This window comes from Ictidomys tridecemlineatus, chromosome 5 (assembly GCF_052094955.1).
Source record: "Ictidomys tridecemlineatus isolate mIctTri1 chromosome 5, mIctTri1.hap1, whole genome shotgun sequence".
NCBI lineage: Eukaryota > Metazoa > Chordata > Mammalia > Rodentia > Sciuridae > Ictidomys > Ictidomys tridecemlineatus.
In genome coordinates, this window is record NC_135481.1 from 148,330,476 (window position 1) to 148,348,053 (window position 17,578).

The 17,578-nt window shown below is 41.2% G+C and overlaps 1 protein-coding gene across 1 annotated transcript in view; it reads right to left on the reverse strand.

Annotated features, from left to right (window-relative positions):
* The window catches only part of Adamts17 (ADAM metallopeptidase with thrombospondin type 1 motif 17), a 347,529-nt gene that overhangs the window by 276,268 nt on the left and 53,683 nt on the right, over positions 1–17,578 (reverse strand). The window contains exon 4 of the mRNA XM_078051258.1: positions 8,409–8,581. Within this exon, the coding sequence (XP_077907384.1) occupies positions 8,409–8,581 (173 nt within the window). The remainder of the gene's footprint in view (positions 1–8,408; positions 8,582–17,578) is intronic.

A 17,578-nucleotide genomic window follows, 5' to 3' on the forward strand; every position in this document is an offset into this window, starting at 1 on the left:
CCCGTTTAGCCTTGGTTTGACATGCGGGGGTGGGGTGTAATTATATATGAGTTTGAGTTGTTTTAATCACACATTTGCTTATATGTTTACAACTTGGTTTTTGCCCTTCTTATTACCCTTCTTCAATCTCTTCCCTATTCTTTCCTTCTTCCCTGTTCCCTCTTCCTCTTTCATTATAAAAATATTTTTTAATTTTTTATTTCTCCTTCTCTATAACTGACATATGCTACCTATCTTCTGCCTCTCCTATGCTCACTTTTTTAATTCAAACTTTCTCTTGCCTTCCTACCTATTTTTCTTCACATAAGAAACTGTAATCCCACTAAATATAATTATATAGTTTAGGTTACTTCTAACCTATTCATGTTGTTGTGATTATTAATCATTGGATGACAGACACCTGCTATCTAATGCCTGATCTATTTCAGGTTTCTAAATTGTAAATACTGTTGTTAAATGCTGACTCCCACCAATCCTATGTAAGTGGCAATTACTGTCACAGACATTTAGGTTAAAGCTGAACATCTATTATTAACATTAGTGCTATTCCATTCTCCCGGCTTCCTCTAAGAAGGGCTGGAAAGTGATTGGGACACGTCAAGTTCACAGAGTGGAGATCCTGCTGCAGAGCAATACCCACAACTCAACCAAGTAAAAGTGAATTTAACCCCACACAAGATTTAGCCCCTACCTGAGTCATAACATTACTTTATCACATAGAACAGGGAAGACAAATCCCTATACCAACAACCAGGCCCCAAGGAGGAACAACAAGGGTAGGGTGGGTATAGTGCCTCATGCCTGTAATTTCAGCAGCTCAGGAGGCTGAGGCAGGAGGATCACAAGTTCAAAGCCAGCCTCAGCAAAGTCGAGGGTCTATACAACTCAGCGAGAACCTGTCTCTAAATAAAATATAAAATAGGCCTATGGATGTGGCTCAGTGGTTGAGTGCCCCGAGTTCAATCCCCAGTACCCACCCACCCCCCAAAAAATATGAAGAATGAAGCAGCAAATATAGGCACTGAAAGACCATTTCAATTAAAAAAAAACAGATATTGAAAAGAAAACAATAAGAACTCCTGGAAAAGACATAATTAATCAAATTAAGAGTTTACTTGAAAGCATCACCAAAAGATTATGTTGTATATATAGCAGAATATATGCCTCAAAGATAAAACTTCAGGCCTTGAAGACAGAGTGTATGAACCTGAATACTCGTTATGCAATAAAGAAAAAAAAAATCATGATCTGGATATACAAGAACTCTAGAAATGAATGTGAAGATATAGATTAAAGCATCAAGAATATTTTAAATAAGATAGTAACAGAAAACTTTCCCCATATCACAAATGAGATAGATATCAACATACAGGTGGCATATAGACCCAAAATAGACAAGATCAGAAGAGAAATTCTTCAAGACACATCATGTTAAAAATTACTAACACATAAAATAAGAAAAGAACATTAAAATTGCAAGGAAAATGTCAGGTCACATTTAGAGGCAATCCAATAAGGTTCACCTCTCATGTCTTAACTCAGACCCTAAAACCAAGGAAAGCCTATAATGAGATATGCCAAACTGTAAAAGAAAACAATTGCCAGTCAAAATTGATTTTGAAAGAAAGCTTTGCTGAGTATAGCAATGTGGAAATAAAAACTTTCCACGATAAGAATAAACTGAAAGAATTTATGACTACCAACCTACCACTACAAAGAATACTCAAATATACTACACACAGAGGATCTTAAAAAACAAATTCCAAAGTCATCAAATAGATGAAGATCACTAGAAGAAAAACCAACTAAATGAACTAAATGAAAATCAACACAAAATTTAATAATGCAAAGAAATTAAAATGGCTGAAAATTACAAATTCATATCCGTAATAACACTGAATGTAAATGGGCTCAACTCCCCCAATTAAAAGACAGATTACCAAAATAGATAAAAAAGAGAGAGATCCAACTCTATGCCATTTGCAAGAGTCTCATCTCATAGGCAAAGACATCCACAGGCTAAAGGCAAGAGGATAGAAAAAATATTCCATGAAAATGGAGTCCTCAAACAAGCAGGAATAGCTATTCTCATATTTGATAAAGCCGATTTCTACCAAAAATTAATCAGAAGAGACAAAGAAATTCACTACTTCATGGAAAAGGTAAAAATCCAAAAGAAGATAACAATATAACTATATAACATTATATAACAATATATTCCAAATGTTTGTATACACCTAATTACATGAAAAAACATACTTCAGAATATGAAATTCCAGATAGACCCCAACATAATAATAGTGAGTGATTTCAACACACTTTATCAATAAACAGGACATCCAAAAATAAAATAAAAAATATTGCCAACCTAATACTATGAACTGAATGAAACTAATAGACATCAACCAAATATTTCACCCCCAAACAGCTGAATTTACCTTCTTCTCAGCAGATCATGGAATATTTTCCAAAATAGACTCTATTCTAAGACACAATATAAATCTGAGAAAATATAAAAAATGATATAATCCATGCATCCTATCAGATCATAATGGAATGAAACTAGAAATCAATAGTAAGAAAAATAACATAAACAACTAAAGACAAAGATTGAACAATACTCTTAAAGAAAGAAGGGATCATAGAAGAAATCAAGAAACTCAGCAACAAATGAGAATAGACATATAACATACCAAAATCTATGGAACAGTACAAAAGTAGTTTTAAGAGAAAAACTTATAGCATTGAGTGCCTACATTATAAAACACAGAGAGTCCAAATAAGCAAGCTTATGCTCCACCTCAGGGTCTTAGAAAACACAGAAAAATCTAATTCCAAAAGCAGTAGAAGATAGGAAATAATAAAGATCAGAGCTGAAATTAATAAAATACATAAGATCAGTGCAAGGAAAAATCTGTTCTTCAAAAAGCTAAATAAGATTGATGAACTATTAGCCAATTTAACAAGAAATAGAAGACTCAAATAAACAAGATTAGAGATGTACTGAAAAAAGAAGATTACCATGGTCATTTCTGAAATCCAGAGGATCATTAAAAATTTTTGAAAATATATACCTCAATAAACTGGAAAATGTAGAAGACACTGAAAAGTTTCTAGATACATATGACCTACCCAAATTGAACCAGGAAGATATAAAAAACCTAAATAGATCAATATCAAGTAATGAAATTGAAACAGCAATTAAAAGCCTTCCAAGAAAGAAAAGCCTAGAACTAGGTGGATTTTCAGCTATGTTCTATAAGACCTTTAAAGAAAACTAACATCTGGCTTTCCCAAATTATTTCACAAAATTGAAAGAGAAGGAACATTCCCAAATACATTCTATGAAGCCAGTGTAACCCTGATACAAAAACCAGGCAAAGAAACATCAAGGAAAGAAAACTACAGACCAATATATCCCTGAGAACATAGATGCAGAAATCCTTCATAAGATATTAGCAAACTGCATTCAAAAACACATTAAAAAATAATATACTATGATCAAATGGGCCTCATTCTGGGGATGCAAGGTTGGTTCAACATACACCAATCAATAAATGCAATTCAGCACTTAAATAATATTAAGAACAAGAATCATATGATCATCTGAATAGAGGCAGAAAAGCCTTTGATAAAATCCAGCTCCCATTCATGTTAAAAACACTGGAGAAACTAGGGATACCAGGAATTTACCTTAACATTACAAAGGCAATAGATGATAAACCGAAAGCCAATATCATACTGAATGGAGAAAATCTGAAAGTATCTCCTCCTAAATCAGGAACAAGACCAGGATATCCACCACTTCTTTTCAATATAGTTCTCAAAACTCTATCTAGAGCAATTAGGCAAGAAAAGGAAATTAAAGGGATACCAATAGGAAAAGAAGTCAAACTGTCCCTTTTTGCTGATGACATGACCCTATATCTCGAAGACTAAAAATACTCCACAAAAAGACATCAAGAGCTGATAAAAGAATTCATCAAACAGATGATACAAGATCAATGCTTACAAATCAATAGCTTTCCTATACTTCAACAGAGATTATCCTGAAAAAGAAATTAGGAAAACCATCCTTTTCATAATAACCTTAAAAAAAATTTGCAAACTAATCAAGAAGGTGAAATATCTCTACAATGAAGATTATAGAACACTGAAGAAAGAAACTGAAGATCTTAGAAGATGGAAAGACAACCCATGTTCTTGGACAGAATAAATATAGTCAAAATGGCCATACTACCAAAAGTAATATACAGATTCAATTCAGTCCTCATAAAATACCAATTACATTCTTCACAGAACTAGAAAAAATGTGCTAAAATTCATTTGGAGGAATAAGAGATCCAGAATAAACAAATTTTCAGCAAGAAGAATGATACAGGATGCATCATCAGGATGCATACCTGATCTCAAATTATACTACAGAGCTACAGAACAAAAGCAGTATGTACTGGCATCTAAATAGACATGAATACCGATGGAACAGAACAGAGATAAAACCCATACTTAAAGTCACATGATACTTGACAAAAGTACCCAAAATATATACTGATGAAAAGGTAGCCTTTTAAACAAATGCTTCTGGGAAAACTGGATATCCATATGTAGAAGAATGAAATTAAATCCCTCTCACCCTGCACAAAAGTCAAATCAAGATGGATCAAAGACTTAGGAATTAAACAAGAAACTCTGCAACTTCTACAAGAAAACACAGGGTCCATACTCTATCCCATTTGTGCAGGCACTGACTTCCTCAACAAGATCCCTAAAGTTTAAGAAGTAAAATCAAGAATCATAAGTGGGATGCCATTAAGTTAAAAAGTTTCTACACAGCAAAGGAAATGATTAAGAGTGTGAAGAAAGAGCATTAAGAATGGGAGGAAATCTTTGTCAGCTGCTCTTCTAACAGGGTATTATCCAGAAGATCCAGAATCTATAAAGAACTAAAAAAAAAAACAAAAAAAAAAAACAACTTAACATCAAAAAAACAACGTAAACAATACACGGGCAAAAGAAAGACATTTCACAAAGGAACACAAAGGCCCTATAAATAAATGAACAAATGTTCAACATCCCAAGCAATCAGGGAAATACAAACTAAAACACTAAGATTTTATCTCACTCCAGTCAAAATGGCAATTATCAAGAACATAAGTAATAATAAATGATGGTGAGGATTAAAAGGGACATTCATACATTTTTGTTGGGACTGCAAATTAGTACAACCACTCTGGAAAGTAGTATGGAGATTCCTCAAAACACTAGGAATGGGACCACCATCTGACTGAGCTATCCAAAAGAACTAAAATCAGCATACTATAATGATTCAGACACATAAATGTTTACAGCAGCACAATCCACAGTAGCCAAATTACAGCATCACTCCAGATGTCCATCAGTAGATGAATGTATCAAGAAAATGTTATATAGAAACACAATGGAGTTTTACTCAGCCAGAAAGAATAAAATTGTGGCATGTACTGGTAAATGGATGGAAATGGAGAATATGCTAAATGAAATAAGCCAGACTCAGAAAATCAAGGATTCAAATTTTTTTCTCATACATGGAACCTAGAGCAAAATAAAGGAAAGAAGACAAAGAGTGGGGAAATCAGATGTCACAATGATATAGGGAAGACCGGTGAAGTAGAAAAGATCAAAAGTGAGGGAGGGAGGAAGGAAGGGGAAAGGGGAGAAAATATGGAATGAATTTTAAAAAAATCACATTACATGCAAATGTGAATATATCACAGGGAATTGCACCTTTATGAATATGTAGAAAGTACTAATCAAGAATAAATAAATGAGCAAAAGGAAGATCTGTAGCAAAAGGAGAGTGGGGAGGTTAGGGAGTGAAAGGGGGAGGGAAATGTGGATTGAAATCAAATGCCATGCATGTATGATTTTTGTCAAAAAGAACCCAACTACTATATATAACTATAGTGTTCTAATTTTTTAAAACTTTTTGAAGTTAACAAGAGCAATTCTATTTCAGGGAATATACCCCAAAGAATTGAAAGCAGGGATTCAAATAGATATTTATATACCCATGTTCATAGCAGCATTACTCATAATAGTTCTCTTGATCCCTCTTCTGTTGCTATAACTGTACCATGGCTTGGGTGATTTCATGCTTCTGGAGGCCTGGAAGCCAAAGAGCATGGCACTACATCTGCTCAGCTTCTGGTGAGGACCTGCTGCTGCGTTGTAACATGGTAGAAGGCATCACATGGCGAGAGTGAACAATGTGCTAGCTAGGATCTCTCTTCCTCTTCTTAAAAAGCCACTAATCCTATCATGGGAGTTTTTGTTTAATGGGGACAAGGTTTCAGTTTTGCAAGATGAAAAGGCTCTGGAGATAGACAGTGGTGATGGTTACCAGATATTGTGTATGTACTTAATATCTAGGACTTTAAACTTAAAAATGGTTCCAATAGTAAATTTCATAGTACATACGTATTGTATCATTAAAAAAAAGAAGAAGAGCAAAGAGGCCTCCATGTTGGAAAGAGAATACCAGTGGCAGGTTTCCATCACTGGTCACCTTGCAAAAGAGCCTCTCATGTGAGGAGATGTGTGGGTCCATCAAACAGCCCAACACAAAGGCTGCCCTCAAAGCCCTGCTGAAAGAACCTCTGTTTTAGAGCACAGCAAGTCTGAGCAGCATGAACAAGACAGAGGGAGCTTCCCACAGGCAGAGAAGTCAGCCTGGTAGGTCAGTCTGACAAAACAGGGGCTCAGTCCCTCCAGCAGCAGGGTCACCATGGGGCTCCTCGGGACTATGGTCATCAACATGCATTTCCTTGTGCAGTTAGGGAAGAGGCTTGAGCCAATGGCCATGGTCCTGCAATGACATCCTGTGTGACCTGGTAGTGTCCACAGTCTTGGGCCTTTTTCAGCCTCTGGGAAATGGCCTGTGGGGTCCCCTCCCCACAAGATGAGACTCAGTCCTGGTGTCCTCTGTGCAAGCCACAGCACGCCACTCAGCCTTCCAGTCACCACAGCCCCAGCTAGATGATGGCCAGGACTAGACTGTGGTAGGAAAAGAACGCTCATCCAGCTTTTCTTCTATCTCCTACCCACAGCCTCACCCAATCCACCTTTAGAACCCCCAGAGGACCCTTAGAGCAATACCCCAACATGGACAAAGTGCTGCCACGTGCAGACCACTTGGATAGCCCAAGCTACTCTGAGGCCCCTCTCTAAGTCTGTCACAATCAACTTCTTTCCCAGCAGTTAGATCCCTGTATACAGAGCTCGTCACCCCAGTCATACAAGGGCATCTTCAGCTTGGGTCATTCCACCCAACCTCAATCTGGGCGCTTTGCTTCCAAAACTTTTTGGTGGTCCTACTCCTAAAGGTAAAGGCCCCACCCCTCTGGATGTCTTAGCTACTCCTCCCTCACCATACCCTTTCCACATCCTCATCCACATCTTTATGACTTCTCCTCTCCCTGCTCCAACCATATCAAACCACCTACCCTCTCCAAATGGTGCTAATATACCTTTACCTCTCGGTCTCCACCTACTATGCCCACTGAGTGACCTCCCCACCCCTGATGTGGCCAGCACGCGCTTCCTCTCTAATCAAGGGTTAACTCTTTCACAAAGACCTCCATACTTCAGGACCAGCACTAGCCAGCCCCCCACCTGGGTGCCAGTGGTCCCTGCAGATATTTCTATGGCAGCACAGATGTTTTACTTGCTAAGCTACTGTCTTCCAAGGGAAAGGCCTTTTGTGCATTTGTATCCCTGGTACCTAACACCATGACAAAGATTTTAGAAGGTCTTCAAAAACACTTGCTGGGCAAATGGATCAACAGGTGGAAGGAGAAATGCCTTCAAAGAGCCTTCAGTGCTAATATTTTGGGAGGCAGCCCCTCCCCTCACCTACCCATCATGTAAAGAAGATTTCTCTCTATCCCCATCCAACAAACTGGTTCAGACACAAGCTCTGTGACTCCTTTTTGGCACCCTCAATTAAATGTCCTCTCTCCTCTCTTCCTATAGGCTCATGCAGCACAAAGAAAGTTCAAGTTTGATTTTGATTTCTTGCACTGGATTGTATATTTAGAGCATGGGCTGGGACTTGATTCTGAATGTCTCCGGAACAGGGTCTTACACAGAGTAAGGTCTTGGGAAGCCTTCTGGTGACCAGAAGTGCAGTCACTGAGTAGATTCAGACACTTAAATACCTCAGGGGTAGGAGAGGTGGGCTGACGCTCTCCCTCAGGATGCCCACCACTCTGCCTTCTGAGATGCCCAGAGACCAAAAGGCAACAGGCTCCAACCCCCAAGCCAGATGCTTCTTCACCCAAGGCGGGCGAGGATGCTACACCTATTCCCAGGGCACTACTCGAGGAGAAAACAGAGCCCACAGGTAATGAGGACCCCAACTCCAGACTTACCATGTTCATGACAGTGAGGATGAACCTCTGGGCAGCCTCTGCCCCGTGGTACTGCACCATGTCAGCATCAGCCACCACCAGGGTCTCCACCGTGTGCTCGTTGGTAAGCCGTATAGCGTTCCTCCGCTCCCGCCAGTCCCGAGACAGCCTGCCCTTTCTGGGCTTCTTCTTTTCTAGAAAATGGAGACATTTGTGCAGTCCTTGGTTTACTGATTTCTAAAATCCTACAATGAAAAGGTCTTCCATGGAGCTTCCCCAAGAGAACGGTCAGTCTCCACTGGCCACTGATGGGACCAGAAGCCACAGACCTCTGTGGTCACATGGGTGAACCTGAGTACACCAGCTAAGGGTGGCACTGACTGAGCAGAAGGGAAAGAGACAGGGAGGCCAGACATCCAATGGGGCTTATCCTGTCCACTCTTGCAGCCAAGGAAGTGCATGGGGACAGAAGGGACACATCCCCTTCAGAGGAACTTGGAGAGCATGCAGTGTGCAGAGGAAAAGGAAGCCTGGACCCAGCGAGGGGGGATCCAAGAGTCCTCATGTCAACCACACAGAACTGGGGAAAGCATCTGAAAGGTAACCCCTACACCAGGTATCTTAAAACTGGAACCAAGGAAGCAGGGGCTGAGGGTGATATTGTTATCCACTAAAGAGCCCACTTCTGACTGCTCAAGGCTGCTGGGTAAGGACTATAATTGTACATGGAAACACCTTTGGCCAAAATGACAAGTTGATACAAATAAAACACATTTAAGGAGACAAATGTGAATAGAAGGACAGGTCTTCAAATTGATAGTCTTCATTTCCTTTTTGACATAAGACTACACGGCTGCACCTCTGCTACATTGTACGTGAAGAAAGACAGTCTAAATGTACACCCACAGGCTTCATAGTAACCCAACCACTCTAGAAGCAAAAATGGATACCATAAAATAATCTGAGCTATGGATCATAATTCACAAGTAAGTATGCGCTGTTCAATGTAATTTTCAGCCATGAAACAGTAGAAAGTAATCAAAATACCCAACCATACAGAAAGCTGGCACAGATAAGATACATGACCATGAAAATCATGTCTGTGAAGACTTAGTAATATAAAGAGATATAAAGAGACATAGATATAAATCCATATACGCAGTGAGAGCTCAATTTTGCAAAAAAAAAAACAAAAAACAAAAAAACAAAACAACACAATATGTGTAAGTATTTCCAGGCCTGAGAGAGAAATTTAAAAACACAAAAGAGCTCTCTGCTTTCTTCCTCTCTGCTCTCTGCCCTCCTCCTCTTCTCTCTCTGCTCTCTGCCTCTCCTTTCCTCTCCCTTCAGGAAGCCCCCAATAAAATCTCTTGGCTGAAAAAAAAAATAAAAAAATAAAAACACCAAAGAAGAACTAAAATGTTAATTTTACTGTGTAGACTTCAGTTTCCCTTTTTTTTCCCTCTATATATTATAAATTTATATAATAAACAAGAAGTACTTCATTTAAAGAAATACCATTGAATTTGAGAAAAACACAGAAGTCACTTTTAAACTCTAAACAATAAAATAAAGCATGGGGGATCAACTTATGTCATCTGACCTATCACAAAATTACAAATTAAAGAGGTGAATGTGAATGCCTTGCCAAACCTGTATAATGGTTCCCTTCTCAGAGCCCCTAAGCCAGGCTCACATCCCATCAAGCCCCTGATCCTCTGATGTGGAATGAGGGTCAATTCTTAGATGAGAGGTAAGATCTTAGATAGCATTTCCTTGCATATGGGCAGAATGGAAGAGGCCCAAATTGAAAACCTATCAGTCTATACCCCCATTCTCCAGATTATCACTGAACACTAGGAAGTCAAAACACAGGTGATGCTCGAATTCTGGTCTCTGTGTGCTTACCAAGCACAGATCCTGGGATCTGGCCAACCTATCCAATTGGGAATTTGTGAAGTATCCCCTTGTCTCCACTGGAAAGCAGCAGAGGCAATAGGCCCCTCAAGCAAGATCTCTGTTGTAACCAGCAAACCCACATTCTCCCAAAGGACCACCACAACCCAAATGGCATTCACAGATCACTTCAAGGTCAGTATTTACAACTCATCTCTTAATATTACCAACTCATATTCCCTTCTGCAGATGTTCCCCTAATAGCAGCTCAGTGTGTATTCCCACACCTTGTCATGAATTTCCAGACTTTGGTACAGAAAGAGCTACAGTTTTAGCACGGCCTTAAGATGCAGCAATATACTGCTCTAGGAGACAGCAAGCAAGAACACAGGAGAGCTGCATGCTCTCTAAGAAAAGTAGCTCCTCACTTCCAGACCACAGGAGCAGGTGGCTCCTAAATGATTCACATTCAAAATCCTGCACTGGGTGTCAGATTTTTAAGACCACAAAGTAGGATTAACAAGACCTGTTTCTCCCACCCTAACAGACCTAGGAGAACTAATATAATAGGGTGTCACAGGGTTAAAAGCTGTGAATTAACCTAGGCTCTGACCATATCAGGTGAGTACTGAACAGCAGAATATTAAATAGCAGGTTAACCTAAGCCCTGGGTGCTGAATAGCAGATGAATACTGAATAGCAGAGTACTAAGTAGCAGGTTAACCTAGACCAAGTACAGAGTAGCAGGTGAAACACAGTGGTATGGTCTCTGTGGCTTTGAAGGGTTCTCACTATGACATACTTGCTTCTGTTGTTGCCCTCAGTCCCTGGCACCATGCTTGGTCAGAAATACTCACTGAACAAATGAATACGTATAGTAAAATGAATAAAAGGAAATAAATAAATATGTTCACTTAGTAATAGTCTCACATTAGTGCTAGTCAGGTCTTGCCACAAAACATGTATTTAAAATCCTGTATTTTGTTTTCAGTCTTTTTATTTTTCTTCAAATTTACTTTTGGCTGTAGGGGTTTTGTTAACAGTGCTAGGGAATGAACCCAGGGCCTTGTGCATGCAAGGCAAGTACTCTACCACTGAGCTACACCCAAAACCCTTTTTAAATTTTGAAAGAGCATCTCATTAAGTTACCTCAGGCTGGTCTCAAACTAGTGATGCTCTTGCCTCAGGCTCCCGGATAGCTGGAATTACAGGTGTGCTCCACCATCTTAGCTAATGTTTTTTAGTTCTTTTTAATTGACACATGGTATTTGTACACATTTACGAGGCACAATGTCATAATTTGCTACATGCATGTAATGTACAATGATCAAATTAAAACAACTATCATTTCTCTTCAAACATCTTTCATTTCTGTTTTAGGAAACTTTGGACTCTTTTTTTCCTAGTTATTTTTGAAATAGATCCTTAATTGTTCTAGACTACTGCTGCCCTACTGTACTACAAAATGTCAGAACTAATTCCTTCTATTTTAGTACCTATTATGCAACCTGGCTCCCTCCTCCCTCCCCAATCCCCTTCTCAGTCTCTAGTGACCACCATTGCACAAAACCTCTGGATTTTGTTGAGTGGGAACAGGAGATCATGGACCTGAGTCCTATTTCCATGCAGCTGTCTTTCTCAGGGGTGGTGATGGGCAGGAACAGAGGGGACTGGAAGGTAGAGGGAACCTCACCCTTCTCCCCTCTCTCTGCTCCCACCAACCCCTTCACCAGTAGAGCTTCCTGGCCATTGCCACCCACAACCATATCACTCCCTTCTCTACAGGGAGAAACACACCTCCCCCTTTAACTCCTGAACTTCATAAACATGCCCTCATAGACAAATTCATAGATGCCAACATTAGCAGATTATAGGCATCTTGAAAAATAAGAACAAAACACCAACTTCAGGATCACCCAGGTGCTGAGTTCCACCTGGGTGCAGGCAGGTGGGTGTGTGGCTGGCTGGGAAGTTCTCCAAGCTCTGGACCTCCTCAGCCATCTCCAGCTATGGGACCCTCACTCTGGAAATAACGAGAGATCCCAGCCAGGCCCTCTTCTGTTGTGACAGACACCAGGGGTCCCTCCTGAAGTCAAGCCTCACAGTCTCTCTTGGCAGCACACCACTGGAGTTGGGACCATTCCATGTTCTTATAGAAGACACCCCAGATCTTTTTGGAACAAGAGAAAAAGAAAAGGAAGATGTAAAGGACATTCTCCACATACTTTCAAAATATTCAAATTGTGATTTATTCTAAAACTCGGGGACTGCCCCCCCCCAAAAAAAAAACAAAAAAAACAAAAATACTAAGCAAATATATGTTTGTACTTACTAATTTGGCAAACTAAAAAAAACTCAATTATGAATTATCAAACTCTATATAGAATATATATACACTCTTTTAGTTTAGAAACAATACAGAATTGGGCTGGAGACATGGGGTTATAGCTAAGTGGTAGAGCACCTGCCTAGCATGCCTGAGGCCTTGGGTTCCAACCCCTGAACTATAAAAAAAGAAACAGCATTCAGGTATTTCCTAGGGAAAAACACATGGAATACAAAATATTTGGTGTGAAACTCCTCCCTAAATTCCTTTACTTCTTGGTACACAAGATTCTTATGTCCCTGATTCCACCAATGCCACTTCCAAGGACAGGCTCAAGGTATTCTCAATGCCAAGCAAGGCACAAGAAAAATATGCCTCCATCCATTGTAGAACCAAACTATAACACATGGAAAACAAGCAGCATGGAGGAAATGGCAGGTACCCAAGGGCACTGGGCATCTCAAGTGGATAGGCAAAGGGCACCTCAGTACAAGATTATAAAGACCAATGTCACCAGTAGGTGTGGGAAGCCATTCTCTCAAGTGATTGGGCACCTCCCTGACTGGCTGAGAGGCGCTCCGGCTAAACTGTCAGAACTAATCCCCACCCTCTCTAGGTGCAAGAGCCCATCCGTGTGGGGGTGTGACTGACCGTTGACCCTGAGACCAATCACTGACCCTGACCTTGGAATGCTGTCCCCCTCAACCTTCGTTGGATGGAATGTTCCCCTGAATTTCTTTTTCCCCAATAAAAGGCCATCCTCTGGCGTGCCCTGCCTCTCTGTCTCTCCTGCTCCTCTGTGTAAACCTCACTGCCCCACCAGGTGGCTCGAGGCAGGAGCCAGAGGGGGGAGCCGTCTCAGACCTGGTCAAAGAAAAAGGTAAATTGAGTTTATGTGTATTCATTTTGATCTCACTAGTTAACTTCTATTCTTAGAACCTCTAGTATGAAGCTAGTGTGCTGGTAGTGTGGCTGAAGTAGGAACTAGACACTTGCATCCAACAAACCGACAGAATTAATGGAAAGATGCATGCTTAACTTGAAGTTGGAGTCCAGCAAACATATTCTCACATCAATGCTCTGAGGCCAGATACAATAATGTACCCTCCTGCAGGCACATGAGACAGTGGACAACCAGAGCCCTGAGCAACTGAAGCACCTTCTCTCAGTCACATGGACCACAGGTGTTCTTCAGCTCTGTGTATAAGGCCCGGGGGATTCCATCAGAACACCTTGGCACCATGACTGTGTGTTTTAAAGAATCCACCTGTTCTAAAAGGAAGCCCACCTGTCCCTCATTGCCACCTTGAAGAACAGACATGGGGCCTGTGTTAGCACGGTGAACCAGGTGTGACAATTGGAATGCTGCACGGGAGACACAGGGATACAGAGCAAGAAGAGAACCTGAGCACCCTTATGAGTTATCTCCTTGTGTGATTAACAAGGAGATAACTTAAGGTGACTTACATCAGAGCTAAAGGTTGGGAAAAAAAAAATCAGAGAAATTAAAAACCAAAGGAAAAATACAAATATATTAACAAAGGGTCAACATGATTTGGTCTGGTGATAAAAATCATACTGGACTGTGACCCTAGCACACGGAGCACTTAGATGAGCCCCTCACCGTGTCTGAGTCATAGCTACACCGTGTGGCTGCACATCCACAAACAGAGACACTAAGAGATTTTGATAAACCCCTTGCCCAAGGTCACTAATCTAGCTGACTACCACCTAACCCTGTCCCTTCTGCCTTCAAATCTGGTCCTGAGTTTCCTGAAATTGGGGTTGGAGGATAAGCATGCTAGATTATCAGTTTGTCACTCTTCCAAAGGGAGGAAGGCCGCCACTCCTTCTTAGGAATAATCATTTTTCTAACACCAACCTATAAAATACAAAAAAAAAATAAGACAGACATATCTCAGGTGCCCAGTGATACAGCAGGGAATGCTTTACAACAAAGCTTTATGACAAATGTGATTGCAAATTTATTTAATTATATCTTACAGGATCTTTCAGTAACACTGAAGATCCAAAAATTAAAATATTCATCAAAAGAAATTCCAGAAAATCCTCAAGCCAGTAGCCTTGAGTGGTCCCTAAATCTGGGGTAGCCACAACCAACATAACAGAGAGAGGAAGAACTCCAAGAAATGACAAAAGAGGTGGCCTGAGTTAGCAGGAAGAGGCAAGATCGCAGATGGTGATGCTGATTTCTCAAATCGGAGCAGCACCAGTGGGCAAGGAGTCCTGCTTGTTTGCTGGGTGACAAGATCAACAGGGGGCCCACGAGGCTGCCCACCTAAAACCTGAAGGGTCTGCTGCACCCCTGGCCTGGGCTACCATGTAGCACACATGACAGAGGTACTGTTTCTCTGTACCTGCCACATCAAACATCAACTCAAACCTACAAAACTAGAGACCAGAGCAGGCATAGGAAGAGCAAACCTCTCAAGCCAGACTGAGCAAGAGACTGGAGTTCTGGAGACCACCCAAATTGCTTTGGGGGCTCCATGCAGCCAGAGTGACAACCTGGGGTCAGTACCTTCTGACCCCAGTTTTCCCCCCTAACTACATAGGTGTCACCTGTGCTGACTGGATGCATCTCTACCTAGCTGACTAGACAGTGAACTGAAGGACTTAGCACAGCACCCAGCAAAGCCTGGTATACACAGGAACTCAATAATTACAGTTAGTTAAGCGAATTGTTTAAAATTTTTTGGATATCCTAATTCAGAACAAGATTAATTTAATTGAACTTGTAACACAAGTATCCCAAAATGAATTTCTCACAAGTTGCTTCTTCTACCTGAGGATTAGGCAGCAAAACTAGCTGCAAGGCGCCCAGCATTGACACCCGTGAACTGGTGAAAATCTGCCTTCCGACCTGCAGGGTGAAAATGAGTAAGAGCCCTTCACTATAAAACCAGGTGATAATTATTCCACCCTCAGAATCTATGTGGAGAATAACCAGAAAACCTATCATCAGCCTCTAACACAGGGAGGGAGGGATAGACAGACAGACCCAAATCACACTGTTGGTTTCATTTCTATCAGTATCATGACATTTATTGTACCACTGTACACTCTTAGGGTCTAAACACTATTTTGAAAACTTTACATGCCCACAGAACCCACTAGCACAGACAGATGCTTTTATGTACCCTATGGGGCTAACCTGTCATATTCTCCATCTGTCAGAGTCTCCAATGTAGACACTCATCAACCAAAGTGTTGTCTCCCATATATCCTACTGAGCCAGGGGCATAAAAAAAATTTCCCTCTGAAGGCCACCTACAGTCACACAAGAATAAATCATGGCCAACGTAAAAATCACAGCTTCAAAAGGGGGAGGGGATGGTGTGTAAATCCTCTCAACATCCCGTGTAACAGCCCAGGGTTCCTTGGGTGGGGAACCTAATCATCAGTAACAGGACAGAACACGAAAGATGAGTGTCCATAAAATCAGCCATTTACACTGTGAAGCATTAGTGGCTTTTCACACGGGTAGGAAAAAAATGGAAATCAAATATTTTTCATCAAGATGGAAAACTGAATGTCAGTCCTTCTCCCTGGGACAGGCACCAACTGCCACAGCAACTGGGCTTTCAGTGTATTGAGCCACTGTCCCCTCCTCACCAGCCACACCAACCCTGGTCCAGAACACCACGGTGACGACTGCTCCAACAGGGGAAAACTGCATGGGCTCCCTCCTGCCTGCCTAACAGCCCCATTGTCTTCTGCATTTACTTTCCTAAAATCAGAAGCTGGGAGATGTCCTGAAAAGGCCTTCAGGCTTGGACTTGGGAACCCTGCATATTCTTCTGGGCCTCATCGTGAGGCTCTTGGAGGTCCCACTTAACAAAAAGGTCTCCCTTTCCACTATACTGGTCATCTGTCCCTTGTCACCCAATACACTCTTCTGCAATCCACGCTTCAATGCTGGGGCTGAGAGCATTCAGACTACACTTCCCAGTATCCTCTGACATCTGGCTGCCAATTCACCTGAGCTAGGAGGAGACTGGAAGGCCGCTGGCAGGGAGAAGGGGGCCCTAGTGTTTCCAGCTCAGAGGGGGACACTCCTATGGCTATGGCTCTAATGTCCAGCTAATGCACCAGTCGCAGGCTTCCCATCCTCTCTCAGAAGTGCAGCTGTCTGACACCAGCCTAATTCCCTTGACGTTTTTGGTAACCCCACTGAAGTCTGAGCCCCAGCCCTACGGCCCCCTCCAAGAAACTCAATGATCCTAGAAATACATGGTTACTTTTTATTTCCCCAGCCCTAGGGTAATAGATGTCCCCTGAGTTACTTCAGTTCCTTCTTTTCTTCATTCAGACATTACTCATTCCCAATTCCCTGCATTAAATTCCTCTTGTGAGAAATTCCTTGCATGGTTCCAGTTTTTCTCTCTAGACACAAATGGATATAGAATAAACTGAGAGGGTCATTCCTTAATCTCCTTTCTGTATCTTACTCAAGCTTCAAGGATTCCTCCTAGTTCTGGAACTAAGGATGGATATTTTCTCATCATGGAAATGTTAGGATATTGAAAGTGCACCTCCACATTGCAGAACACTGCCATAGGCAGGAATCACCATTTAACAGAAACCAGTCAATAGGATGCCCATGATGGAAATGCGAATGTCAAAGTGTGCCATAGATTTCTTGACATCCTATCCACTGCCACATCTGAGAACTCATGGTCAATGTCTTATAGATTCAGAGTCGACATGGGGAAAGTACTGGAGCCAAGCAGTGGGCCTGCAGCAGGTTTTCAGCTGTAGTTTCAAAGCTTGCACACACATACCATTATAAACACCATGTTTGCCAATAAAATTTTCAGGTTCCAAGAAAACATCTTTCTGACCACTTTTCTGCCATAAACCAAAGCAAATGATCTGTTTATAGAAAAACCACCTTTTTGACTAGAAATGATAACTCTGCATATGCAGCTGACTTCCTAGCCAGGTG